Genomic DNA, 27,385 nt, shown 5'->3' with positions numbered 1-27,385 from the left:
ATCAGGGACATTGGAATATTTTTTCAATTTTTGAACAGTAAGCAGATACGCTAAGTCTAATCTTTATCCACCCAGAATGGCTTAATCAAAAGCAAGTTCACTGTTAACTTTCCTCTTCTCTCCTTTCTCGTTCGGTATGCTCCCCAATCCTCTTTCTGTAAGTACTATGTTCTTCTACTGCTTCACTTCATTTAATACAGATTTTTTGTCTATGTACCTGACATCACTTACTCCTTTTCTTGCAAGGTTTTGTAGCACTATTGGTCTTTTTGCTCTCTCACATGACATTCCATTGCCTCCTTTTCCTCTGAGAAGCTACCAAGAGCTATTGCTTAATCTTGAATTGCAATCTTTCCTTCGTCCAAGTGATATCAAATCCTGGCCAAAATAATCTTCTAGCTGGGAGGCGTGGATAGACAGACTCCAACCCCTTTTCTCTTGTACTTGGAAGCTCTTGTGTATTTATGACTTCATTAAGCTAACCATATGTGCACCACCTTTCTGCCCGGGGTTATTGGCTGACTCCTTGAGGCTATGGTCCAGATCTTGCAACTCTTTTATTTTGCCTATGGGACCAATATCTATCACATTGAAGGATATTAAGGTCCTAATATGCCTACTTATTATTGGCAAGGAGGTTCCTAGCTCCTTCACAGAATTGCTTTCCAGATACAAGAAACTGGATCGATTCACTTCTTATAGCCCTTATTGAGTACAGCATCAGCCAATTCGATTATACTCTATTCGTCTAGTGCTTGATTTACAAATTCATTTTCTGTCCCTCCAGTGTGTACCTGCCGTTAGCTTGTTGTCTTGCCATAGTTCAGCCTTGTGCTCTTGGTACCTGTTAGATAACAGCCTGCACACCTAGTGAAACAGAGGAATAGGGAGAGAGAGAGAGAAAGAAATAGATGAGAAAAAAGATAGATTGGATGAGAAAAGAAATAAATTGGATGAGAAGAGAAGAGAATATTCAGAGATGAGAGAAAAGTATTATTATTTATTGATTCTTGGAATGAATCTCCTCTAGTACATTTCTCTTATTTATATAGCAAAGACTCCCTCTACAATAACTATTCTACTCTCCTCCTCATACAACTATTGCTCCATTCCTATTATTTCCTTTCCCATATTTAGCTCTGCTGTACGTGACAATACCTCTCCCCATGAGCACATTCTTGTTCCCAAGAATGTGAAAATTCAGGAAATAGGAACTGAAAATTGCAGGTACTTCCTTGTTTGCAATTGGAAATATGAACTGAATGGCAAAAAAAAAAAGGCTGGAAGTTTCAGGTACATCCTTCTCATCAGCTGAAAGTATGAACACTTAAGTGACAAAGAGTTAATTTTCTTTCTTTTTCTTCTCCCAATTTCCCATGTTTGTTCCTTTAAGATCACAATACCATTTGGTGGTTTAATTTTCTTCCTTTCCCTACTTGACATTTCCCATTTATCTTCCATGAGACTGATAAGAGTAAAACAGTTGAATTCACCATCTTTGCTCCCTAAATACTGCCATGTACTTCCAACACCCACACTTTTTGAAACACCTTTATATTTCTTTTTTTTCAAAAACATTCCCAAGAAGTTCTGCAGCAAAAAGTTCAGTTTTATGAATGAATTGTGCAATTACATCAGATTCAGCTCATACTTTCCCCATTGCAGACTCTAGTTGCCCATCATCACCATCCTCATATATCTCACCTATGCTAGACATATCAACAATAAATCTTACTCCATCTCAGCACTAAGTTGATCTTCGTATTTTTCTTCTAATCCCAGCTGTGGATGAATTGTTACTTTTTAAACTTCAACAGATATGTCGTCTTGGTCCTCAGCAACCATGTTTTCATTTTGAATTGAATTTAAATGATCTAGGACAATCACCTCTCCATCAATAATATCAACCTTTTCCGCTTCTCCATCGCCAACAATATTAACCTCTTTCTTGTCTCCATTACCATGAAGAAATGTTGCATCATCAAAAAGGTCAATCTCCTCCTTAACATCAAAATCTCTTATCTTTCCTTTTTGATTCAGCAATCCCTTTTCACTACCATTGCTCTAAGAATTCTTGGGTAATGAGTTTGGCCTTTCTATTTGCTCTTCTAACAATTTATCGAATTTTTGCCATCTTTGATACAGCAACTCCTCTAAGCTTTTTGTTACTCTTCTTTCAAAAATTTCTAGCATTCCCTTGAGATCCTTTTGTTCCCAAAATTGTACTTCCGTGGTTTGATGCTCTAAATGTATTTTATTTCCAAGAAAATTTGAGGAAGAAAATATTAAAAAGAAAATCAGACCTAAAGCAGGGATTCAGAACATGGAACTGATATTGGAATTGGAAGAAAATTACAGAGAAAGGAAGAAGAAAAGCTTGTGAAAGGAACAAAGAACAGGGAAATAGAAGTTGAGGCAAAAATAAGGATTTCAAGAATTTCAAGAAGGAATAGAGAAAAGAAACCTTTACAGTGCAGAAATCGAAAATAGAGAGATTGAGAAGAATTTGATTGAGGGACAAGGAATAAGGTAGCTCTTAAAATGGGGAAAAAATCTACTTTTTAAAAATATTTTTTGAATTTAGGAAAAGTCTAGTTCTCGAAAAAAAAAGAAATTAGAGACAAGGTGGAGGAAGAACAAAATTTCAAGAATTTCAAGAAACGGGTTGAAACGCTGGAAATGAGAAATTAAAGAAGGGAATAGAAGAAAGAACCAGAAAGTAATATAAGAAGAAAGAATTTGATTCAAGATTTTCAAAAAAGAAAGAAGGTGAGAAAGGGAAGAATTTTCAATGAAAGAAGGAAGAATTTTCAAAGGAGGAGAAAGAAGAATTTAGAGGGAGAGAGAGAGAGAGAAAATAGCATAAAGAAACCTGGAATTCTGGAATACTCCCATTGATCTGTTCAGGCTTGTGACTCTAGCAAGAAGGATTGGAAGCAAACCCAGCTCAAAATCGGGTGCACACTTAGTAAAATAGAGGGAAATGGAGAGAAAAAGAGAGAGATGAGAAAAGAGATATATTGGATGAGAAAAGAAATAGATTGGATGAGAAGAGAAGAAAATATTCAAAGATGAGAGAAAAGTATTCTTGTTTATTGACTCTTGGAATGAATCTCCTCGAGTACATTTCTCTTATTTATATTACAAAGACTCCCTCTACAATAACTACTTACTCTCCTTCTCATACAACTACAGCTCCATTCTTATTATTTCCTTTCCCATATCTAGCTTTGCTATACGTAACAGTACCATGTTGTTGTCTGTTGTTTGCTGAGCTCTATCTACCATAGTATCAGATGATGCGCCATTGAGCAAGGTGAATGGTGCTTTTTGGATTGTACAACTGTGGTTATTCTCTTACTTTCCGGAGCTGACAGATACTCTTCCAGTCCCTATTGATAGTGTCTTTGGTAGGAGAGTTACTTCTTTGGCCTGCATCTGGGATGAAGGCCGGGTACTGAAGTTTCTAGTTCAACTACTTGCTCGGGTCTTCTCTGGCTTCACTCCTTTTAATGACACTGAGGCCCTTTGAGTCCTTCCCACCTGGCTTATCTTCCAAAGCCACTTTTACAGATGATGTTGTTAGCCATTGAGTCTCCATTATGGCTGTCCGACACCTACATATTGGTACCTCCTTTAACACTCGTCTAAGAATAGTGAAGCTTGAACTGGAGTTATGCATGTCTTCCCTTTGGTGCCAACAACTGGGCTTCATTCAGGATGTTTCCTCTGGCATCCTCATTCGTGCTAACCCAATCACTAGCAATAGGATCAATCTATCATCTCCAACAAACATGGATCGATACAGTTACAAGCTAGAGCAGCTGCCAGACATTTGCTAGATGATTCCCATGGAGGCCATTGACCCTTTCTGCCGCACGTTACAAAGCTGGTGGTCTTCCAAGTTTCATGAAGCTGTTGTCAAACCTTTGGGCACAGGTACCTACTGTTTTCTGGTTCTCATCCTGTTATACTCGTTCTTTCACTAATCTCTACTACTTTTTCGAGGTTCTTTACCACTCACTTCCTTTACTACTACATCCTAGAAGGCAGCCTCCTCTAGACCTACACCTCCCTCCAAGAAGTGGGAAAGTGCTCCTTCCTAGTCACAGCTTCCTCCATCCAACAAGACCAGGGCACCGGTCAAGAGGTACAGGCCAAAAATTAGAAATTCTCCTCCCCCTCCGAAGAGACAACGAGGAGGATCATCATTATCTTCCATTAGGCACTTTGACCGTCATGTACCCAAGGCTAGGAAGCCTCAGGCGAGTCCAGCTGTTCTAGTAGAAGCTTCTATTGGTGGTACTTCTTTCGCTTCTCAGAGTGGTCATGCTACATAGAAGATAGTAGATGTTGGAGATGATGATGATTCTCTAGGAGATATCCTTTTACTTGCTTCTCCTGAGGTACGCACTTGCTATTAACTGAATTAACTTTCTATAATCTAAGCTGGTACTTACCATTCTTTCTACAGGTACCTACTACTTTGGCTCTAGCTCCTGTGATTTCCTCTACCCTTAGTTCTTCTGCTATTTCGGGCCAAAAAGCTGCCCCCTTGGTTAGCTGCCCCCTTGGTTGATGTAGTTGATCCTCTCCAAGATCTTGACTTCTCTTTTCTAGCCCAGTTTTATAGCAACTCCAGTGTTCGCCTTGCAGCTAGGCTATCTGACAATACAGTCATAGTAGCCAAGAACCAACTATACTATCTGCTATCCATAGAGCTTGGTTCTCATACCGAGGAACAGGGGTCTTTATTGCTTTCTGCTTTGTCCACCCTGATTGTAGCAAAAACACCGTTCCAAGATGCTCAGACACAGGTTGTTGAGATCTTGCTTGCTAATGCCAAAAAGGTTCAGTCTTTTGCAGCACTCTCTGCTTCTGTGATTGCCTTCACCACCAGACACCGTGAGTACAGGGAGGTAGAATAGGCCTCTCTTATGCAACTGGAGGATGATTTGTTAGCTGATCACATGATAGGCAAGGGTGTGATATTATTTGAGGGTGAGGTTTTAAGGGAGCTAACCGCACTTACAAAGGCTAAGATTTGGGAGCACAAGTTCTGTTCAAACTTCCTAGCTTCCTACCGAAGCCACTAGGCTGCTCTTTGTGATCTGTAGATTCCTTTTATTTGATTACTAGTTTTATAAACCAGTGTATTGATTTTCACTGTGGTACATTTATTCTTACTTTATGTTATCATTGATTTGACAGTTATAATGTGAATGATAAGCAATGTGTTGACTTTATTTATTTATATATGCTGCAAGTGGTTCAAAAGTCAACTTTTGATTACAAAACTTATCTTATCTGCATGTGATTAAATTGAATATCTAGCTATTTTGTTGACTTTCATTACATTGTTCTATGCAGGAATGCTATGTTAGCCATGGGATCGGCTTTAATGAGACCGTGGGTCGACCCATAACTATTATCTTCTGTTTGTTTGTTGCATTTCCCACATAGTGGAAAAGTATTTCTTAAGGTTCCTGTGAAAAATAATCTCAGCTGTCTCACAGTTTACGGTTACGCGGGCGTGCCAGATACTGAGTATATCTTTTAATTTGCGCTTTGACTTTTAAACCAAATGATTGTGGGAACTGACTTATTATACGCAGTTTCGTTAATCTAACAATTAATTGAAAGTAAGTAAACTGGAATTGAATCTTGCGCTTCGATTGATCAATTGAAAAGAAAATATAGAGCTTGAAATTAAATGCGAAAGCTTGGGAAATAAATGATAGATAAAAATAAAAATAAAAGACTACTGGAGTTTGGGTTGTTTGAGTTATTCTGGTTGTTGGGGTGTTTTACATTGCTGCACATTTGATTCTTATAGCTCTCCTTGCAAGTACTTGAAAGACTTTGAAAGACACCTTCTCACGTTCTGCAGGTACCTGTCTACTCCTTGAAATTGCTTGGAGCTGCTGTTAACCTCTCATCTTCAGATAACCTTCCAATGACTCCCCAGATATTTGCTTAATAATTACCTTAGGTCATAGATTAATTAAATTAATTTCACAAGAAATTAATTTAATTAATTTTTATACCTAAAAATAATTAATAAATAAATTAATTATTCTTTGTGTATCCACTTGACGTTTTGAATACTTGGAAATTGTAAAATTCACTGATTAAATGTCCTTTGCATAAATGGGTTGACACACTATTGTTGCCTTAACTTTTAATGCCTGTTTTTGTGTATTTTTCATGTGTTGGCTTTATTAAACTTTCAACGTTACAAAGAAGAGTACATTTTGCAGAGAAAAGATTCATTACTTCCTGGTTACTTGCAAGGAAACTCTGCCTCTTAGATGGTTGGCCTTATCATCTTAGGATTATTATGTCTAGTTTTTTCTGGTATGTGAATGTTAATATATTCTTGGCATCCATCATAAAATTCTCCTTTGTTCTTGGTGTATTATACGAAGTATGTAGATCTTTTTTTTTTTTTTTTTTTTTTTTGAGAGCATGTAGATCTTGTTACCTAAAATGCTGCTTTCTTGGGCGTTAATTGCGTTACTTATGTTGCAGGAAGTATGGAGCAGGATCTGGAGACCCACTGGCTGCGTGTTCCATTAGAAAGAAGCAAGTTAAAAGGTCTACAGCTATTTCAAGTCTCAGAAAAGTGGCTATCGATCATCATTGCTAACAGATTGAAACTGGGCTGTCTGGCATAGAGCCAGCTGACTGAACTTTTCAAGTTATTTATTCAATGTACACTGCACAATAGCTACCATCAGGAAGGACTGTACGTGCTGAAAAATTCTTTCTGAATAGCTTTGTAAACTCTTTCTACTCTGCTTGTTTCACAAAATTTTTGTTTTTCATAGTTAGGAAAATGTTGGTGGAGATGTCAGCCCTGTTTGGTATTGAGTTTCAGCGTCTGATTGACTGCTGAATAAAAATACTATTTTTGATGTTGTTAAGAAAAATAATTTAAAAAAAATTTTATTATTTTAGTGTTCTTATAATTAAAATTAATTAAATTTAATTTTTAATTATTTTTTAATATTTTTTAATTAATATATTTAAAATAATAATTTTTTTTCATAATAATTTTAACAATAATATTAAATAATCATGTCATTTTTTTCACAGAGGTGTCGGAGTGTAGTTCAATCATTCTAGGAGTTAGCAGCAGTTTTAATCAAATTCACCCTGACAACGAATGGTCCTCGCAGCCCAGGGCTTAGTGATGTGTTTACTTCTTTTGGAAACCTAAACTACTAATCCTTTTATTTCTGTTTATGGGCTTGTAATGTAATACATAGCCTTTACCATTGAATTGAAATTAATATTTTCAAATACAAATAAGCATATGTACAATTACAGTTTAAGAAACCTAATTATCATTTTATAATTTAGTGTAGTGCATTTAATTTTAGTTTAGTTTTATACGATTTTTATTATTGATAAATTAAATATTTATATAAAATTAATTAATGTATATATGATGTTTTTTGAAGGATAATGAGGCGATTATTGGGAAGGGAAAGGAAGCAGAGCTACACACGTGAAAAGCGCGTAACGAAGAAGCGTGAGAAAAAAACTGAATTGGGCAGAGGGACACGCGTCGGGCAATGAACATCTCCCACTCAGCTCCTGGATTTCATCTCCCACTTCTTGGACACACACTCACTCACTCACTCACTTCCTCTCTCTCTCTCTCTCACACACACACACACAATCGAACTGCTCTATCTTTTTTCTCCATTTCCTCTCTCTCTCTCTCTCTCTCTCTCTTTGCACACATATAAGAAATGATCTCATACACATATTAACAAACCTACATAGGAGCAGAATAGACACAGTGGACCCAAGTTCAGCCGCCGGAAAATTGCCTGGGGATCTCAAACTTTCGTCTTGGGAAATGGCGGACTTACCTCCATCGGAGGGCCATCTAAACGGCGGCAGCTCTGCAGGAGAAAGAGGAGGACCTCCAATTGCAGTCACGTCATCGGAGACCGTCGGCTCCAAGCGCCAGCGGAGGCCCAGCGTCCGTTTAGGCGAAATCGGCGGCGACCAGCTCTACGACACCCATCCGCGGAGGACCATCAATAATAAGCAATGGAAGCATCATCAGCTCCTGTCTCTCGATCACAAAAAGGATCCTAATACCTCTAGTAAAGGCTCAAAGACCCGGGCTTTAACCAATTTAACTACTAGCGGTGAGTTCAATGAAACCCTAGATGAGGACAAGGAGGTCAATTTGGATACCGTCGCAATTGGAAGCTGGAGAGTCAAGGATTCGAAAAAGCGGGCCTCCAATGCCACCACCAAGCGAGTCAGATCCAGTTGGGTCTCCAAAATCGACGATGCTGGTGGTGGCGGTGCAAACAACAATGCCGAAGGAGATACGAAATACAGTTGTGGTGAAGATGTGGATGATACTTATCGCGGATTCGACATGGAAAATTCAGAAAGTCCGTTAAAAGAACATAGTCCTATTCACTCGCTTGAGAATTTGGGAGACGGGAACGAGAGAAACGAGAGGGAAATTTATTACAATAGATGGGCAATTAGGGCAAGGGATAATCATAATCATAATCGCGACGGGATTGAATTATCAGGCCCATCGGATACTGACGCCAGAGATTACAGGAATAATGGGAGGTGTGGTGGTGGAGGAGAGGATGGGGTGAGGATTTGGCTGAATAGTATAGGGTTGGGGCGGTATGCTCCAGTTTTTGAAATCCATGAGGTGGATGATGAGGTTTTACCAATGTTGACACTGGAGGATTTGAAGGATATGGGGATTAATGCTGTTGGGTCAAGAAGAAAGATGTTTTGTGCAATTCAAAAGCTTGGGAAAGGGTTTTCTTGACGGTAGTGCATAAGCCAGTAGTTTTGGTTTTTCAACAGAGGATTTTGTCTCAGCCATGGTAATTTAAGATGCATCATGTCTGAACTTAATTTGAGTCATTTTGTTTCTATTTAGTAGTTGCAGCAGTAATAGTTTTTGGAATGAGTAGGATATTTTGGGTTAGTGTTTCTTATTGCACTATATGAATGCATTTTTAATTCAGTGCAATTTTCTAATACATGAAATTCTTATGATTTAGTTGATGTAGTTATAGTTATAGTCATGAGCTGAGTTGAGCTTGGGATTGAGGCTTAATTGAGTTGAATTATAGTTATATTCATGAGCCTAAACACAAAGAAAATGATTTTAATATACTTAAGAAAAGAATTCTTAATCCAAATTCAAGCATTTTTCATTCGTTTGTCCTTGCTGTGAGTGAAAAGGGAGTGCTGAATAACTTCGACATGCATAAAAGATCATTAGCAATGATGTTAGTAATTGTTTTTTTGCAAATTGCTGTACTTGAAAAGAAATGTTCAACATTTAATGTAGACCATATCTGTGCACTTTTGCTTGGCTTGTTTTCCTTAGCTAATGATACCTTACTGAACCCTATCTGTCCTAAACTTACCGTGTGAGCTGGGAATAGTTGGAATTGTGTTTTTGCTTACTGATTTTTGAGTTATGACCAGTTCTCATGGTGATGGTTCATTTGCATTACCTTCATGGGGTTGAAGGGTTCCCATTGTTATGCACAGAACATGTTGAAATTTTTTGTACAGTGCCTTTTCAGGTGTTGGGAGACGAATCATAATGAACTTTTTGTGTATATCAAACTTAGTGCTTAATGGATTTGGTGGCAGAAAGTGCAAACTATCATATTTGATTCACCTTTTAATTGTGTCCTCATGCTGACAGTAGTTTAGATTTTTTTTTTTTAATTTGTTTAAATTGTTAGTTAGCATCTCTGCAAAAGAAAGTGATAGAGCGGGCTACTAATCCTAATAATTTTTTTTATGCTGCTTTGCTTGTTTATTTGGAAAGGCTTGACCTTTACTCAAATGGTTTTGTCAATACACATTAGAGGTATATTCTATAAATCATCCAAATCACCTCAAGCATGACAAGTTAAAACTTGTTAATAGTACGAAATTCTGTTTGAAAAGGGTTGGGGATTTTGTGAATCGATGTTTGATTGTATATTTTGTTAGAATGTATTTATGTAAATTCCTGTAAGGGTAGTTCCTGTGTTATAACGTTAATTAACTGTTAGTGACCCACGATTTTCCTTTTAAGCCTATCCAATGTATGACCCTGGTGATCTCAGTAATGCTAGAGAGTGCATGGTCATTTCAATGACCCATCGTTTGTTTCTTCATTTGAAGGTCAATGAAGGGTTAATGCTTCTTTGATAGGACACAATTGATTGCAAACAGATGCGAGGATTTTAAGCTGACATGACTTTAGTGAAGTGGTTTCTTTGCGAAGGTTTATTGCTCCAATTTGCATGCGAGGGCTGCTTAGATGCTCACGGTTTAGACTTAAGAGAAAGGCCGATCAAAGATCATTGCCATCTTCTTGTAAATGCTGCTAACCTTCAATGTCAAATTGCATCTATATTTTAACATTTCTACATTTTAGTGTACCTCTGCACATTAATAGAGAATAATAATGATAGTAATCTCTTACTTTTTGGCTGTTGAAATGCCACCTTTGCTTATTAAAAGAAAGCTGGCGAGCTTGCGGACGTGAGCACAACATCTAGCTGGCGGCAGACTCAGACTTGAGGTTCAGTAGCTGTGTCCGCACAAGCATAATGTCTTATCCTAAATGGTAAGGAAGCATTCATCATCAAAATAGTAATAATAATAATTGTGAATGCAAATTTCATGTTCGGTTCGAGTTTGGTGGCTTTGAGACCGCCTATGGTGAAAGGTACCATAAGGTAGGACTTGGACAGCCGGGCTATCAAAACAAATTGCTAGCCTATTATGAAAGTGAAGGTTGGAATCATATATTGCGATCCCTTCGAACCAGAAGGGCATGAACGCATTATTATAGTTCTAAGTGGAAAAAATACTTGTGAATTAAATGAATTTCGTTTTTATCTGTACATTGAAGCCAAAATCCATATCCGATAGAACATTACATATGAGAAAGATACGAAAACAAGCCAGACAATTCTGCGTGCACATAAATGGCTACAGAACTACAACATTCCCCGATTCTCAGAGGAGATCTGGAAATAATCAAAGCCTACAGCTTCTTCTAGACGCTACAAAGTACACATTGTTCACCAAAATGAAATTCAATGAAAATTCAAATGCTCACTCCAACTTCATTGTGATTTGCTCCTGATGCTGCTTGTTTGGTTCAGCAGGGAAGTACTTTATGCCGACGAGGTCACCTACCTTACTTATAACCTGCCAAAAGAAAGAAGAATTGCCATTACTTGGCCGGTATCTAGAAGCACTAACCTGTCACCTACTTGAATTGGCCTGACATATTCTGCTTGCCTAACCCTGGGGTTGATCGTAGGGCAATAGCAAATAAAAGGTCCAAAAGAAGCCACTCAAGGAATTTGACAAATGGCAAACTGAAAGAACTCAAAATTTACAAGAACAAAGCCATGGCTTTCCTATCACCAAATTCTGAACAAGGGGCAATCGAATACGTAGTTCTAAGATTAATGTTTGTCTAATAACCATGTATCCCCAATCAGCAAACATGATATTCAACAAGTTAGTAAACACCAGTTCATGTGCATAAACCTTCAGTCTACAACATATGCGATGAAGGGCTATAAAGATATGAAAAGCAGAGTCCATATTAGCAGGCTTATTTACCTCTAAAGCTTTGAGAAGGTCTTCCTTGGTATGAGAGGCAGATATACAAATACGAGCCCTGGCTAAAAGTAGAGGGGTAGCTGGAAAAGCAACTGTAACAACAGCTACCTGTAATGATGCCGATCAATCTTCATAATTAGTGGCAACAATAAGAACTATCAAATCATGAGGAAGCAGCCAGTAAAAATGACAATATAATCCCACATAAAGTAGATTAATCCACAAGATCAACATGAAAATACCAAACAAAATTAAGTCGCTCACATTCTGTCTTAAACACTCCCGAGAAAACGCAGGGATTTTTGCAGGATTGTAAAGCATTATGGGCATAACAGGAGAATCATGATCTCCAAGAACCTCAAAACCCATCTTCTGCAGCTCTGACCTGAAAAAGTTGCTGTTTTCACGTATTCTTGCAAGTTTTTGAGCCCCTAATGCGACACAAAAAACACTGAAGTCATAATAAAACAAACTTGGTATTCAACTTGAATCCAAATGATTAGCACAATAGGAAACTGCACTTCAAAGAAAAGAATGAAGGGATTATTTTTCAAATACCTCTACTGGAACCATCTTCTCCAAGAATGACCGCTATGGAAGATATAATTTGTTGTGCAGCCGGAGGTGATATCGATGTTGCATATAGATGAGCTGGACAAGTGTACTTAAGATATTGTATAACCTCCTAAAACAAGAAGCAAACTTAGACATCAGGCAAACATAAAATATTCACAACTGTATTAATCAAATAGAACCAATATTAGATATGCTGCAATAGGGAAAACTGTGAAATAAGCAAATTATGAAAGTTCAGTGTCCACAGTTGACATCCTCCATGATATCTAGAACTAGTGGGCATGACCAAATCATTCAACTGATGATACTTTATTGAAAATTTGACAGGGCCAACAAGGATCGTCATGATAAGCTCTAAATAGATTTGAGTCTCACTGATCATACAGTGATTTCAACTTTGTATAGAGGAAAAACCAAACATGGTGAAAGAAAGTTCTTAATGAGAACAAGGGAACCGCCAAGTTGTTGCCTTTTGTTTTACATATGACTAAAGACAGAGACCTGACGCAAAAAGTTTTGCTGTTAACTTTCTGATTCACAATTTCCAATCCAACCAAGCCTTATATAATATTGAAATTCTTTAAAATGAAGAATGTAAAGGCTTCACTAGAACAATAAAACACTTATTATGATTATGGGTAAAACAATTTAACAGTGAGAAAAGGTGAAATAAAATATGGTGACAAAAAATGCCTTGGTGACATATTCTCCTTAATAACTTGGAATTGCATTACACCTAAGATTAGGGACAAATAAATAAGCAACAAACCTTGGATGCAGCAATATAACCACCACATGATCCAAATGATTTTGTAAACGTTCCCATCATAATATCCACATCAGCAGGATCCACTCCTAACAATTCACAAACACCTCGTCCTGTCTTTCCAACAGCTCCAATGCTGTGAGCCTCATCCAAGTAAACATATGCCTAAAATAAACATTAAACAGAAAGAAAATTAAAATATAGAAATGGAGGAGTTTGGCTATAGAAAAGTATGTTGAAGTTTGAAATTTTTCACAAATGAATAATTGTAACAGGATATTATGCTTTTCATTAATTCTTCCACATTGTCTAGCAATTAGTCCCTCACAAAAACAAAATTCAAAACATTTCCAGGTAAAATTATTATTACTTGAAGAAAAAATTGAAATGCTTCAACATGTATAGTTTACCAATATATTAAATGTATCACCTTATATTTCTTGCATATAGCAACAATCTCTGGAAGTTTGCAGAGTTCCCCTTCCATGCTATAAATACCCTCAACAATGACAATTATCTTCTTCCAAGGCCTATGCGTTCTAGGTTGTCCCTCAGCAATTTGTTCTCTCAATACTTTCTCCAAGTGAGATGGTGCTAAAACAAACATAGCAAATAGATTCATAGGCATGAGAACACTGAAATATTCCTTACAGAAACCAAAATAGACATCTACACAAAACTTACTATTATGTTGGAAAACTCGAATCGTTGCTCCTGATCCACGAGCACCATTGACAATTGAGTTATGGTTCAAGGAATCACTAATTATCAACCCTCCCTGTTAATAAACATGATGGAAATAAGCAATACTTTCATGATAGTCAGATATTAAGATACTTGCAACAAAGATTATGTGCATACTTTCCCAACCAGGACAGGAAGGATGGCAGAGTTTGTAACATAGCCCATGCCAAAGACGATGGCAGCTGGCTTTCCAACAAAGTTTGCAACACACTCCTCCAATTCAGTGTGCACTGTTGTAGTTCCTAATAATAATAATAATAAGGCATTGTTGACAAATGCCAAAACAAAATGAGGATACAACTTACTGCAGATTAATATGCATACCTCCATCAACACGAGTACTACTAGTACTTGGGGAGAACCTATTCAATGTATCAATGACACGTGGCGTGCAATATTCATCAGCTGCAGCAAAGCCGAGGTAATTGTATGATCCTAAGTTAAGACAACTAGTTATCTTTGAAGTTCGTCTGCACAAGATATAATTGGGACAATTAATCCACAAAATGCTTACAACTCAGCCTATATCTAAAAATTATCTCTGAAGAAAATAATTGCACAAGAAATTAAAATTGCTTTAAAATGAAAATGATATAAACTTCAAAACAAATTGATTACAGAACTCACTTTAATGTCTTGTTATTGTCATTGGAGTAACGTTCAACCACATCAAACCAAGCATCAGGAGCACTTGATATAGGCCGTCCAAAACAGTCCTGCATGAGAGGAAAATATAAGAAACGACAACTGCTAAGCTAGTAAAAGTAAACCATTGTGCTTAAGCACAAGATAAAACCATGCGGCAGTTACAACCCCAGATAAGCCTGTAATTATGAAATTCAACATAAGAAGTCCAAAAACTCATACAATTGATGCCATAGAGGACTCCAGAGAATGGATGATACATCCATGCATGTATGCATCAACCAAATAGAAATGAATCTTCCGCCGCAATTTTAAACTACAACACTTCAAAATTACAGCCATCCAGCTTAACTTAAGAACATAAAATGAGTCTAAAACAGAAATGAATTATTCCAAGCCTAATCAAAAATCACAAAGATTTTCAGCAGAAAATCACAACTGCTAGTTGATTTTTCAAAACAAGTTCTTGCACACATCTCGTTAATGAGTCAAAAATCAGCTCATATTTGAGATATTGCAAGAAACTTAAGAGGAAAAAAAAATTGTCGCATGAAAAAGAAAAAAGAGTAAAGCGTCACGAGAGAACCAAAATAAACCTGAATTCGAAGATAGAGACGTCGAATGTAGAAGTCTTCAAGCCCTAAACAGATCGGCGCGTAACCCTAGAATCCGAAGAGAAACGCGACGTTATGACAAGAGAACAGGAGACTTTGGAACTCAACTATGAATTAAAATGAAAATGCTAGAAAGACCTGAAGATTGCTGGCATGCCACCAATCGAAAATTTTCCTGAAAAAATCGCGGAATTGGCCAAAAGCAAAGAGCAATCCATAGCTGAAGTATGTGGTCAACGCGGTCAGATACGGGATGGTTATCATTGCTTCGAGGGGAAATGCAGTGATTGTTAGATCTAGTAACTGAGATTGAGAGGTTTCAATTGAAATTGGCGACGCAATCCAACATCAGAGATTTGAATTTCTGTCGCAATTGAAAAATGATCAATCGATTCGATCGATCCAGCCCCTTCCCCTTCCCCTTCGGTTTGATTTTTCAAATTTCTTTTCCGTTGTTTTTGACTCTGACCACAGAAAGAAATTAAAAAATCGCATTAAGCAAGATCTTTTTTTTTTTTTTTTTTTTTTGGCAAGAGGCAAGCGATCTTGTTCTCGAATCATCTGTACGCCATATGTGATGATGTATTCTGTTTAATTTGTTTTTATTATAAAGGGAAATTATTTTGTTATAGAAAACATGAAAATTTAATAAAATTTTATAATATATTTCATATAATTTTTATAAATTAATATTGTTTTATAAAATTAATAATTATGAAAAAAGTATTAATTTAATAAAAATATATTTTTTTAATATTTAAAAAAACACAAGTGCAATATTTTTTTAAAAAAATTAATATGCAAATTATACGTAACAAATTTTATTAAAAAATTATGGAAAATGAGTGTTGATTAATTATAGTAAATTACATTAAATTAAAATAATTAATTGTGTTATATATATTCTTTATAACAATTATTTTTTAATTAAATTTAAAAATTTTTTGTAATTAATAATTTTTTAGGGAAAATATTAATTTATAAAATTCACATAAAGTAAATTAAAAAATTTTATTAAATCTTTTTATCTTTTATAACAAAATAATTTATTTTATAATAAAAACAAATAGCCATATGTGAAACCCAATTCAACCCCTTATGGAGTTGGATTTATTTTTATACGGATGGGTAGTTTGACCAATTATATAATATAATTTTTATTCATTTGAGACTCAAATCTTAGAACTTTATAATTCTAAAAATAAATTAAAACATTTAAATCAATTATTTAATCACAAATTAAAGAAATTATCAAATTCACATGGTTCTGCACCTTCACATTATTTGTTTATGGTGAATAAATTGTATTTTAAAAAAAGTCTATTAGAAAAAAAAAATAGAATTCCCGGAATTAATCTTAGATAAATGTCAAGGATTTGCAGTTTGTCACCACATTGAGCGTGCATTGATTAGGTTTTTTTTATTTATTATTATTTTTCTATATTTTTAAAATTTAATTTAACAATATTAAATTATCTCTAAGATTATAAAATTTTACAAACTTTAATATTGAATTTATTTTTTATTTAATAAAAATAAACTATTGGAATTAAGAATAAAATAATATTTTATTTATGATATGCTCAAATAAAATCAAATAAATGGGATAAATTTTTACAAAAATTATATAAACCAGGTGAGCATTCTAAAGAAAGATAAGACATCGTAATACATACTTAAAAGTTTGAAAATTTAATTAGTAAAATGGTTGTTTTGTATTTACTTTTAACTTTAAATTTAAAATATATTTTTTAATTTATAAAATAAATTAATAATAAGTAGTTAATTGTTTAATAAATTTATTTTAAATAACTTTTAAATAATTTAAATGTTTAATTAAAAATGATTTAATTAGTAAAATTAGTAAAGTGTTATTGTTATTAAAATAAAGATAATACTGATATTTTAAAAAATTGTTAAGATAATATAATTTTTTATTTAATTAAAAAATAGATCTAAAATAGATAGATAAATTATAAAACTTCTGATTTATTTTAAATAATTTTTTTAAATTTATTTATTAATTAAATCTAAAACTAATATATTTATAAATATAAATAAAATTAAATTATTTATAAATTAAATCAATTACTCTCAATATTTTTAGCTTGAAATCCTATTAAAAGTGGGACAGATTCTGTCTCCAAAAAGTTGAATGGCTAAACATTAAAAATCTTATAACTTTAAAGAAAATCTTGATTAAAAACAAGCATGAGACACACCATTAATTTGGTGCATGCACATCAACTTGATGAATATGGCTGCAAACCAATGTTCATGTATGCTGATAAGAATAGCAATACATGATCAAATTGCTTAGTAATTTTTTTTTTTCACCAGAATATAGTAATCTATTTATTTATTTATTACCTTTTCGGTCGTGCATATCCTAATCTTAGGATCCTGCCTCGCTAGCAAAACGACAATGAGCATTTTGATTTTTGAGAATGGAAGAGATGTAGGCCTAGCATGAAAGATAAGAGCCAGTCGGACTAGCCGAAGGAGACTGCCTACGAGCCACAAAAGAGCTCCAAAGCCAGGTATATCCCACCACATTATTCTGCTGCATTATTCATCTGTTTGAAACCCTATTGGAGGAGATAGGCAAGTCATCCTTGGCTATCAAACATAGCTCTTCATCTTCATACAAAGCCTCTCTTCCTCTCCTAATGGCTAGAGAGCTACTGCACTGAATTCGATGATAATGTTCCCATTTGAAAACCCCATATTTATAGATAAAATGAGTGAGAAGATTATATTCCCATAGCCATACAGGCATACACACAGTCTAGCCGATATTCTTTTTACGTCCGTCTCTGACATAACACGCAATTATATATAATATTTTTTTTTATATTATATATACTCAAAATGGAATATATTCTAGACAACCTTGCATCAATATTCATTTTGCTAGGTGTCGTTTTTATAGCCCTCAAGCATTGATGAAAAAACTGAGAGGCTTACAAAGAAAAACAACTGGCTATAAAAAGAAATTGAAGTAAGAGAAGTGCAAATGCATTCGCGTTTAGCATTGAATCAGTTCATTTGACCTCTAGTTCCTTGACAGGCGTTGTATGATTCGTGACTGAAAGTTTATATCTTTATTAAGTTATTTTTCTAGCAACAGAGTTTAAAGCACCTTTATTAAGTTTTCTTTGTCTTCTAACCATTTTGTTTGTCTAATGAATTTATGATCAATAAACAGTAACAAGAAGAATTGATGGATGTTAGTCAGTTGATCTTGACCTTTTTTTTCTTCTAATGACTTTATATTATTACATCATTATTCTTTATGCAGTAGTAGGATCACTAATCACTATCAAGCAAATGTCGTAGCCAATAGCAAGGAAAAATTTGTCAACTCCTATAAGCCAACCATATTGGTTATATTCTATTTGACTTGATGAAAGAGTCATGTTTTTCAACCCCGGTGGCGAAGACTTGAGCATTGCATGATATTCCAAGCTTCTTCATTAAAAAAGTAGCCCCAATAGGAACAGACTCATCTCTCAGTAAGTTCCACTTTATCTTCTTTAATTTATGATTCTTCGATTAATGGAATAAATAGGACTCCCTATATATGGCATGGTGGATGCTGCATGCCACACTTTTTGGCAGGGCCATTGCTTTGCGTAGTTTCTTCCATTCTTACGTAATTGTAATGTTGGGTAGAATAAATTATACCTTAAAACTTAGAAGGCTGTCCATATCTAACCACAAAACTTACAGTGAACCTCCTTTCTCTTCTTTCCCAGTTGCCGAACCAGCTTTGGCTTCTAGAAGGTTCGGTGGCGCTGCAAGTTTCACCGGTTCTTTTGTTGTTCGATCTTCTAGGGTGGCTATATAATGGGTTGGCGATTTCTGTAATGGGCTAATTTTATGGGCCTCAAAGGCTTTTCTGCTAGTTTGATGTAATGTTGCCCAACTGTTGCTATTCAAAAATAAAAATAATAATAATAACTTATAGTGATGCTTAAGGTTAGCCCACGAAATCTGTACCATTGAACTATGGGCTAGTTGATTGATTAGAAAGAAAAAGACTTTATGCCCAAAACCAAAATGGGATTGGATTTCGATCCTCAATTTGGGCTTGGGACTGGGTTGGTTCTGCTTATACAGAGTGCCCAAATTTCAAAGAATCGATATTCAGAGCGAGAATATTAGGAGCAATGGTGAGAAAAGGAAGTGTTTTATCATGATATTCATACTTGGTTTTCCTGCGCGTAAACTCCGTCTAAGATAAAGATTATATAATATAACCCCACAAGCTGAGTTTGCACTTTACAACTGCAGAGTCATCAGAGCAATACATAACTAGTGTTCTCATTTCACTTCCACATCTGTGGCTCAAAGTGGCGCTTTATCATTGCATGCCATTAAATTAGTTGCCCTCCGATATAGACATAGTATTAGTATTATTTATATATGAATAAACCCAACAAATATCATTATAATTAAGGTTAGTTGAATATGAAAATGATATCGAACTACTCGATTGGCCTCATCCATATCCAATATCAAAAAATCAAGTAACAACTTTAATTCACACAAAATGGTATATGATGTATACCCCCTTGTTATTTTTATTTACAGTGAAGTGACATTATTGTGTATATCCATTTAATTAGTTGTTATCATCTGATGATCTACAATAATAACAGTTAAATAAGTAATGATGATATGTCTACTATATTGATAAAGTAAATAGATTGAATTGGGCTAAATTAAAAATTGCATAAATCATCTAAAAAGAAATGGAAAGAAGTAGGTTTCACCCTATGCAAATAATATTTAACATCATTATAATTTTCTAACCTAGTAGGTGATTGTCCACACATCAACACCGCAAGGTAATACGACTTACGATTTCTACGTTTATGCAGCCTATACTTCCGCTACGCATTAGACGTACATGCATGTTAATCATCACATGATTTCAATGTTAATCACAACAGCCATATATAAACTAAGAGAGAGAGAGAGAGAGTAAAGTCCAATCCAAGTAATTATATGGAAACTCCATTATTTGATTTTGAGAGAGGATTATTTTCCAAGCTAGCTAATTCTCATTACCAATTCCAACCCTCCCTCACCCTTCCTTTTATATATATATTGATGCTATCGGAGTTTCAGGAGTTGGTCCTAATGTTATATAAATATGTAATATAAAAAGAGAATGAGATAAGTGACCTTTTAACATATCACTCCGACGTTTAAATGAAAGGATTGTATATAGAAATATTAAAAAACTTGTAATGAAAATAATAGAATGAGAATATGACATTGCTTCATTTATAGAGGTAATTTTGATTGAATATCTGAGATGATCTCAATAAAATTCACTCTTTATTTGATTGTTAGTATGATTATTATTCAATACGTGAGATTCGATCTCTGCTTTATTTTTGATATGATTATTGTTCGGTGTATCTTTCATTTACTTTATTGAGCAAATAAAAATTTTGTTCGGACTTATTTTGTTCAGTTCGTTTGACCTCTTGACCAGTAATTGACTTTTTGGCCATCACATTTAAAATTCACGTGAAAAATTAACTATTTAACTTGAAATTTAAGTGAGTAGTATTGTGTGTGTGAGAGAGAGAGAGAGAGAGAGAGAGAGAGAGAGAAGGTAAATAGTAATGAACAAGTGCAGAAACAAAGACCAATTCCAAGTTACAACTCCAATCGTTGCTCCATCTGTTACCTTTTGCGCTTTTTCTTCTCGTCCCGCTAAAATTAACAGCCACTTACGATCTCCTGCTAATGGGTCCTCAACCCGAATCCGACATATCAAATCTCACAAATGTCTGATGCGTGATTAGTTAGGCAGGTGAAACTAGGGAGTAGAGTTTACGGTACACTGACCAATACTTCTTTCACTGTCCAATAACTGTTTAAAATTTCATTTGACCATTCACATGATTTGCGTTGACTACAATCAGACGATTTATGTGCAGCAGTGACTTTAATACAGTAGATAATTGTGATTCTAGCAGTCTCATAAGACAGCGAGCAGGCTCCGAACTTTCGCCATCTTACCTGTCAGTATCCTGACAAAGGTTCCGTATTACTATTGAAAAGGAGAGGAGCCCACACTCTTTTTAATTCTGAGGCCTCCGATTCCGAATATTGATCTCTGACAATTTTGGCTCAATTCCTGATTTTTTATCTACGCTATTTTTCTACCTGCGTAGGTTTCGCGTGTTGAGCACTAATCAATTAGGCTTCACTTTCATAGGCAATGTTTTTCATCCCATTTCCGAGCTGAGATATCTTTCATCGAAGAAAAAAAAAACAATGAAATTAATTCAACTATAATATGTCAAAATTTCGCTTGTTTGATTCTGAATTCTCCTAAATTTAGTCGAATTGATACTCTCTTCCTCAAATCTTACTAATAAAAATTAAAATAATTTATATTTTTTAGGAAAACTAAATGTTGAATTTGCTTTATATAAAGAAAATTCAAAATAAATTTATTGTTAATAAAATAAATCAGATATGAGACTTTTAGCGAAGTAAGGTTAACTCACACAGAAAATAAAAGTAAAAATAAACTATTAATAAAATTTTAGTAATTTTAATGAAATTTATATTTTTATATATTCCTTAAATTCATACACTCGTTAAACAAAATGGAAATTTTGGCAATGCTAACTAGACACTCGTTAGATGAGATTTATCTAAAGATGAGATTTATCTAAAACACTCGAATTTTGAAAAACGGCATTGGTTAAACACAAATTTTCTCGTAAACAGATTTTCACTGGTGGGAAAAATATGTGCTTTACTGTTTTTACCGATATGCAGGTGACATCCACGCTCCAAGCTTGCGTCTCAAATCGAATCTCACCATTTCCAACAGTTACATTAACATTTGTTCATCCACTAGCACACAATCTTCGGTCTTTGCTCCGTCGTTACCCAGCACGCCCTTTCGTATCTCTCCCTGACTCTCTATTTCTCTCTCTAAAGCGTAGACTCTAAACCCTAGTTTCCCTAGTCTTTCCTTCTCTTTTTTTCTCTGAAATCTCCTAAAAGCCTGTAAAGCGCCATGACAGTGGCAGAAGACGATCCTATCAATGTCTCAAATCAGCTTCTCCAGTCTCTTTTAGACGAAATCATTCAAGTACAGACCTTTAAAGGCAAATGGGCTCTTATCAGAACCAAGCTTGCTGATCTCCATATCCAACTCACCGATTTTGCTGACTTCCCGGCTTCCACCTCCAACCCACTATGTCTTGACCTCCTTCACTCCATTTCCCATTCTTTAAACGATGCCGTAATTTTGGCTAGAAAATGTCAGACGCCTAATTTCACAGAAGGTAAGCTCCGGACTCAGAGCAATGTCGATTCCGTTTTGGCCAAGTTGGATCGGCATGTCAAGGACAGCGAGATTTTGATTAAAAGTGGGGTTCTTCAAGACTCTGTCGTTTCAGGGGTCTCTTCTAAGATGGAGGCAGTGAGGGCCGAGTCGAGGAACTTAATCACCCGATTGCAGATTGGTAGTTGCGAGTCGAAGAATTCCGCCATGGACTCACTGCTCGGGATGCTCCGGGAGAATGATAAGAATGTAATGATAGCTGTTGCACAGGGTGTTGTTCCCATACTTGTTCGTTTACTCGATTCGAGCTCCCAGGAGATGAAAGAGAAGACTGTTGCGGCAATTTCAAGGATTTCGACGGTGGATAGTAGTAAGCATGTGTTAATTGCAGAGGGTTTATTGCTTTTGAATCATTTGCTTCGGGTTCTGGAATCGGGAAGTGGGTTTGCAAAGGAAAAAGCTTGCGTTGCCCTTCAAGCTTTAAGCTTTTCGAAGGAAAACGCGAGGGCAATTGGGTCTAGAGGTGGAATTTCTTCGCTATTAGAAATTTGCCACGCGGGCACGCCCGGTTCGCAGGCTTTTGCTGCTGGTGTTTTGAGAAATCTCGCCGTATTTGAGGAAATTAAGGAGAATTTCATTGAAGAGAATGCTTTTTTCGATCTTATTGGCCTTGCGGTGTCTGGAACTGTGTTGGCTCAAGAGAACGCAATCGGGTGTTTATGTAATCTGGCGAAGGATGATGACAATTTGAAGATTTTGGTTGTCAAGGAAGGGGGCCTTGATTGCTTGAGAACCTTCTGGGATTCAGCTCCTCCTGTAAGAAGTCTCGAAGTTGCTGCTGATTTATTAAGGCACCTGGCTTCGAGTCAAGTTATTGCAGAAGTGCTTGTTTCTGATGATGGGTTTATTCACAGGCTTGTGGCGGTGTTGAATTGTGGAGTTATGGCTGTGAGAATTGCTGCTGCCAGAGCTGTCTACGAGCTTGGTTCTAACACAAAAACCAGGAAGGAAATGGGTGAATGCGGAATAATTGTTCCATTGATTAAGATGTTAGATGCTAAAGCTGTGGAAGAGAAAGAAGCAGCAGGAAAGGCATTGTCAAATCTTGTATTATATGCAGGCAACAGGAGGATTTTCAGAAAGGATGAGATGGGGATAGTGAGTGCAGTTCCGCTATTAGATCCTTTGATACAGAATTTGGATAAGAAATACCCTGTTTCATTATTGGCCTCGCTTGTGCATTCTAAAAAGTGTAGAAAACAGATGATCGCTGCTGGTGCCTGTGTACACTTGAAGAAACTTGTTGAGATGGATGTAGCGGGGGCAAAGAAACTTTTGGACGGTCTCGGGCGGGGTAAGATTTGGGGCGTCTTTGCTAGGCCATAGCAATCATACGATTCTTGAATTGGTGCATTCAGAAACCTTGATTAGAAGATGATTGGTTCATCTTTGTGTACATTAGCTGTGTTCAAATTTACTTATTTTTATGATTTTTTTTTTTTTGGTTCATACTATTGTCAAGTTGCAGTAGCAGTGAACGTCAGTAGCTTAAATGCTTAATTGCCGTGGGAGAAACTCTTGTAGAGCCGCAATCTTTGTTTTTTGACATAACTAGATTGGAGTTCATATTCATTATTGTAAACTCAATAGTGTTTTTGGTAATTACGCATGGGTATTCTCGGCAGCTTTTGCTTATGAGATACAAGATACATTCAAGGTAAATAATTTTGAATTTGCAGTAAGAGTCAACATTAGTAGCTTAATTGCCGTGGGAGAAACTCATTGTAGAGCTACGATCTTGGTTTGTTGACCTAACTAGATTGGAGTTCATGTTCATTATTGTAAACTCAATAATTGATTATACTGTATCAGTGTATTGTGTTTGAGAGCACACTTTCTGCTTTATTAGTTGTTGACTTGTATGGTATCCAAACGCTGGCTAAAATTAAAGGGATAGCTGTATCAACTCTGTAGGCAGGTCTCCTTTTCCCTTTGTGAGTTGTTAAGACACATGAATGTGTCGGCTTGTGATTCTTGTACACAGTTTTTATGAATTTCTTGTTTTAGAAAGATTTCGGATGGGTTTCTCTACTTTTGCAGGCTGCTTAATGTAAATATAGATGTAAAATTCAATTTTTCTTCAGATTTTGGTAGAGATGTTCTTAACTTCTTACTGACACAGGGATCAAACTAGGGTCGTTTGTACATTCCAGTGTCCATCTCCCTGGACCCTGTTGATGCTTGCTTGAATGGGCAAGAATGGACATCATCTAGTATCAATTTCATAAAATCCTTAAAATATTTTCTTGATAAATATTCCTGCGTTATTCTATATAAAATTGTGATTTTGATAGATAGCGTCCATGTGAGATTGGTATGAAGTAGGTCTAGACCATGTGCTCTGTGCCATACTCAGCCCTCTTGTGTCGACAGTTGCTTTAAGCATGGAAGCGTTGAGGACCAACATAAACTTGTTTGCTCTTTCCAGCGAGCCCTTGCCTTGTTCAGAGACTGGTTATTGGTGGAACCTGGCTGTATAAATAAAGAAGATGATAAGAACCAATAACATAAGCTTTTATTGCGGGTCTTCGCATTTTTTAGTCAATATTAGGACTTGGATTCTTTTTGTGCTTTCGTTTTCTCATTCTCGAGGCTTTTGGTAAAAGAGGACCTCATCAATCGAAAGTCTTCCTTGAATTGTAACTATCGCCACAGCCACTCATCATTTATAAGGGAGAGGAAAAAAAGATGCGATTATCCCAATAAACAGACATGTAAATCCCAGAAATCTAAGTGGGAAACAATTTTGTAATATGTCTTGAACCAAGAAAGAACCTTGAGAGATTATGGTTTGTTCTGGTGGTGGCCAACTATCTATTTCATATTAAACTAATATTAAACTAATAATTCAGTGGTTGAATATGTATATATATATTAGACAAATAATTTAGTAATCAAGTATTATACCTTCTCCTTTTAAAAATTTGTAATGTGATAGGGAGAAAACAATATGAAAAGAATTAGAGTGCCGTGATGGGTGTTGTGGCTTATTAATAAGTTTTTAATGTTTTCAGTGGTTCAATGGTTAAATTATAATTTTTTATCATTTAAGGAAAAAGAGAAAGATTTTAAAAGTTTTTAGAAATTTTTGAATTTTTCATAAACTTCTAAAAGTTTTATTTAAAAAAATTATTAATTCTCATTAATTCTCATATATATATTATATATATATATATATATGTATATGTATTAAAACATCATATTATCGCATAGCATGATTTTGTAACCTTTCTAGATTCGAGTCCTCATTGTCTCTTGACAAAAACTGCTTCCCCATCATACGTCGTCCCAAACAGTTTGCAATTCGGCGAAAATGGTAGGAATGCCCAATGGGTCGTGTCCGTCTAGGAACAGAAGCTGGGCTCATGAAATAAGGTGCGGCCCATCGATGTTCAGGCCAGGGTTACCTCAAATTTTAATCGATGCCCAAATAATGGATTTCTGATTTCCGTTGTCCAAGAGGAATCTGAGTTCTTTCTTTCTTTTTTAATAATTTCTATATGTATTTTTTTTAGCAATTAAAATTTTAAGTTTTCTTGATGACATGATTGAAAATTCATATCCCTATAAGCATACCATGTGAAGCTTTTATTTATATATATATACATAAGTAAAGTGGAGAACTTCTGAGGATCAAATTAATAATGTAGTATAAAATTAAAAATATAAAGTAATTGAGATTAAAAAACAGAAGGATTTACTCTAAATTTCTTAGAAAAAGGTGTCTAAAGTTTTCTTATTGATGAGACAATACATCTCTTGAATTAGAGCTTATTTCCCCATTTTTAAGTCGCATGGGTGAATACTTGTTGAAATACTTATTGTTGGAATCCCCACATCGAAACAATAGGAAGTAAAAGGACAATATATAAGTGGTTAGATTGCAACATTGACTTGACTAGTTATTTTGATGTGTAAATCAATCTAATCACTTATATAAATTCGAATTAAAATGAATTGATTATAATTTGACCGATACTCTCTGAATTTAACATGATATTAGAGCCCGTGTTATTTTAAAAATAAAAAATACAAACTAATTGTCAAGTAACAACTATGTGGTTGCACTTGAGGGAAGAGTGTTAGAATCTCATATTGAAACAATACGAAGTAAAATGGCAATATATAAGTGGTTAGGTTGTAACATCGACTTGACTAGTTATTTTGATATGTAACGCAATCTAATTACTTATATAAGTTCGAATTAAAATAAATTGATTATAATCTCTCCGAATTTAACACTTGTACTTACTTCAAAGTATGGTAATAGAAAAAAATGACATATTGAATTGTTGGATCATTTTATAATAACTTTAAAGTGTCTTAAAAATACAAGTAAAATGTTTTGTGAATGATTCATTTATTAAATATTATTTTTACGTCGCATTATTTATTACTATATTGTCAATCTTAGTTTGAGATTTAATCTTTGTAATCCATCACCACCTATTAGATACTGAATTGGATTTGATATGTGATTTGTGATACCTCGACATTTAAAGTGTTGATCAAGTCGAGGAAGTCAAATTAAGGGACACTAAGAGCATATTTAATTTGACTGCTTATTTTTAATTTTTTATTTAAAATATATTTTTTTAATTTGCGAGTCAAATTAAAAATAAGTAATTAATTATTTTATAAAAATATTTAAAAATAATTTTTAAATAGTTTAAATATTTGATAAAAAGGTGTTTCAAGGTAATTTAATTTATCAAAATTATAAAAATAATATATGTAATTATATGTTATAATTATTGAAATAAGAATAATGTTAATATTTTTAAAATTTATTAAGATAATATAGTCTTTTACTTATCAAATAGTAATTTTAAAATAAATAGTATATTTATTTATGAATTTTAACTTATTTTAAGTAGTTTTTTTCATTTATAAATCAAATAAAACGTTATTCTACTTACGACATTCTACTTATAAATAAGTTTGAATAACTTATATGTCAAACCAAATATCCTCTAAATTAGATTAGTCCATTCCCATCATTTA

General features: G+C 34.9%; 3 protein-coding genes and 1 long non-coding RNA gene across 7 annotated transcripts; 3 read left to right on the top strand and 1 right to left on the bottom strand.

The window, feature by feature from the left end:
* On the top strand, nt 1–5,614 carry LOC131171960 (uncharacterized). Of its 3 annotated transcripts, none has more exons than XR_009142649.1 (3): nt 1–3,939; nt 4,050–4,406; nt 4,475–5,614. It is a non-coding gene; the product is annotated as an uncharacterized LOC131171960 (long non-coding RNA). The 3 variants fall into 3 exon arrangements; XR_009142650.1 differs by having other exon boundaries at nt 4,047–4,406; XR_009142648.1 differs by having other exon boundaries at nt 1–4,406.
* Nucleotides 5,615–7,642: 2,028 nt separating this feature from the next.
* On the top strand, nt 7,643–10,508 carry LOC110671853 (uncharacterized). The gene is made up of 2 exons (XM_058132617.1): nt 7,643–8,882; nt 10,189–10,508. The coding sequence occupies exon 1, from the start codon at nt 7,871–7,873 to the stop codon at nt 8,822–8,824; it is 954 nt and encodes a 317-aa protein (XP_057988600.1). The 5' UTR covers nt 7,643–7,870; the 3' UTR covers nt 8,825–8,882; nt 10,189–10,508.
* A 382-nt stretch (nt 10,509–10,890) lies between these two features.
* LOC110671852 (long chain base biosynthesis protein 2a) lies at nt 10,891–15,560 on the bottom strand. 2 transcript variants are annotated; one of them, XM_021834463.2, is made up of 12 exons: nt 15,133–15,560; nt 14,977–15,042; nt 14,363–14,451; nt 14,060–14,205; nt 13,853–13,965; nt 13,676–13,769; nt 13,422–13,585; nt 12,995–13,156; nt 12,208–12,334; nt 11,914–12,080; nt 11,650–11,757; nt 10,891–11,226 (listed from the first exon to the last, which is right to left on the bottom strand). In XM_021834463.2, exons 1-12 carry the CDS (start codon nt 15,256–15,258, stop codon nt 11,131–11,133), a joined length of 1,458 nt encoding a protein of 485 aa, XP_021690155.1. In that variant the 5' UTR covers nt 15,259–15,560; the 3' UTR covers nt 10,891–11,130. The 2 variants fall into 2 exon arrangements, with proteins under 2 accessions (XP_021690155.1, XP_021690154.1); XM_021834462.2 differs by having other exon boundaries at nt 13,853–13,977; nt 15,133–15,559.
* Nucleotides 15,561–21,878: 6,318 nt separating this feature from the next.
* LOC110671923 (uncharacterized) lies at nt 21,879–24,412 on the top strand. Its single transcript, XM_021834548.2, has one exon. It carries the CDS (start codon nt 22,052–22,054, stop codon nt 23,705–23,707), a length of 1,656 nt encoding a protein of 551 aa, XP_021690240.2. The 5' UTR covers nt 21,879–22,051; the 3' UTR covers nt 23,708–24,412.
* The last annotated feature ends 2,973 nt before the right edge of the window (nt 24,413–27,385 follow it).

The sequence above is a fragment of the Hevea brasiliensis genome, chromosome 13 (assembly GCF_030052815.1).
Source record: "Hevea brasiliensis isolate MT/VB/25A 57/8 chromosome 13, ASM3005281v1, whole genome shotgun sequence".
NCBI lineage: Eukaryota > Viridiplantae > Streptophyta > Magnoliopsida > Malpighiales > Euphorbiaceae > Hevea > Hevea brasiliensis.
This window is presented reverse-complemented; position numbering and strand designations above follow the sequence as displayed.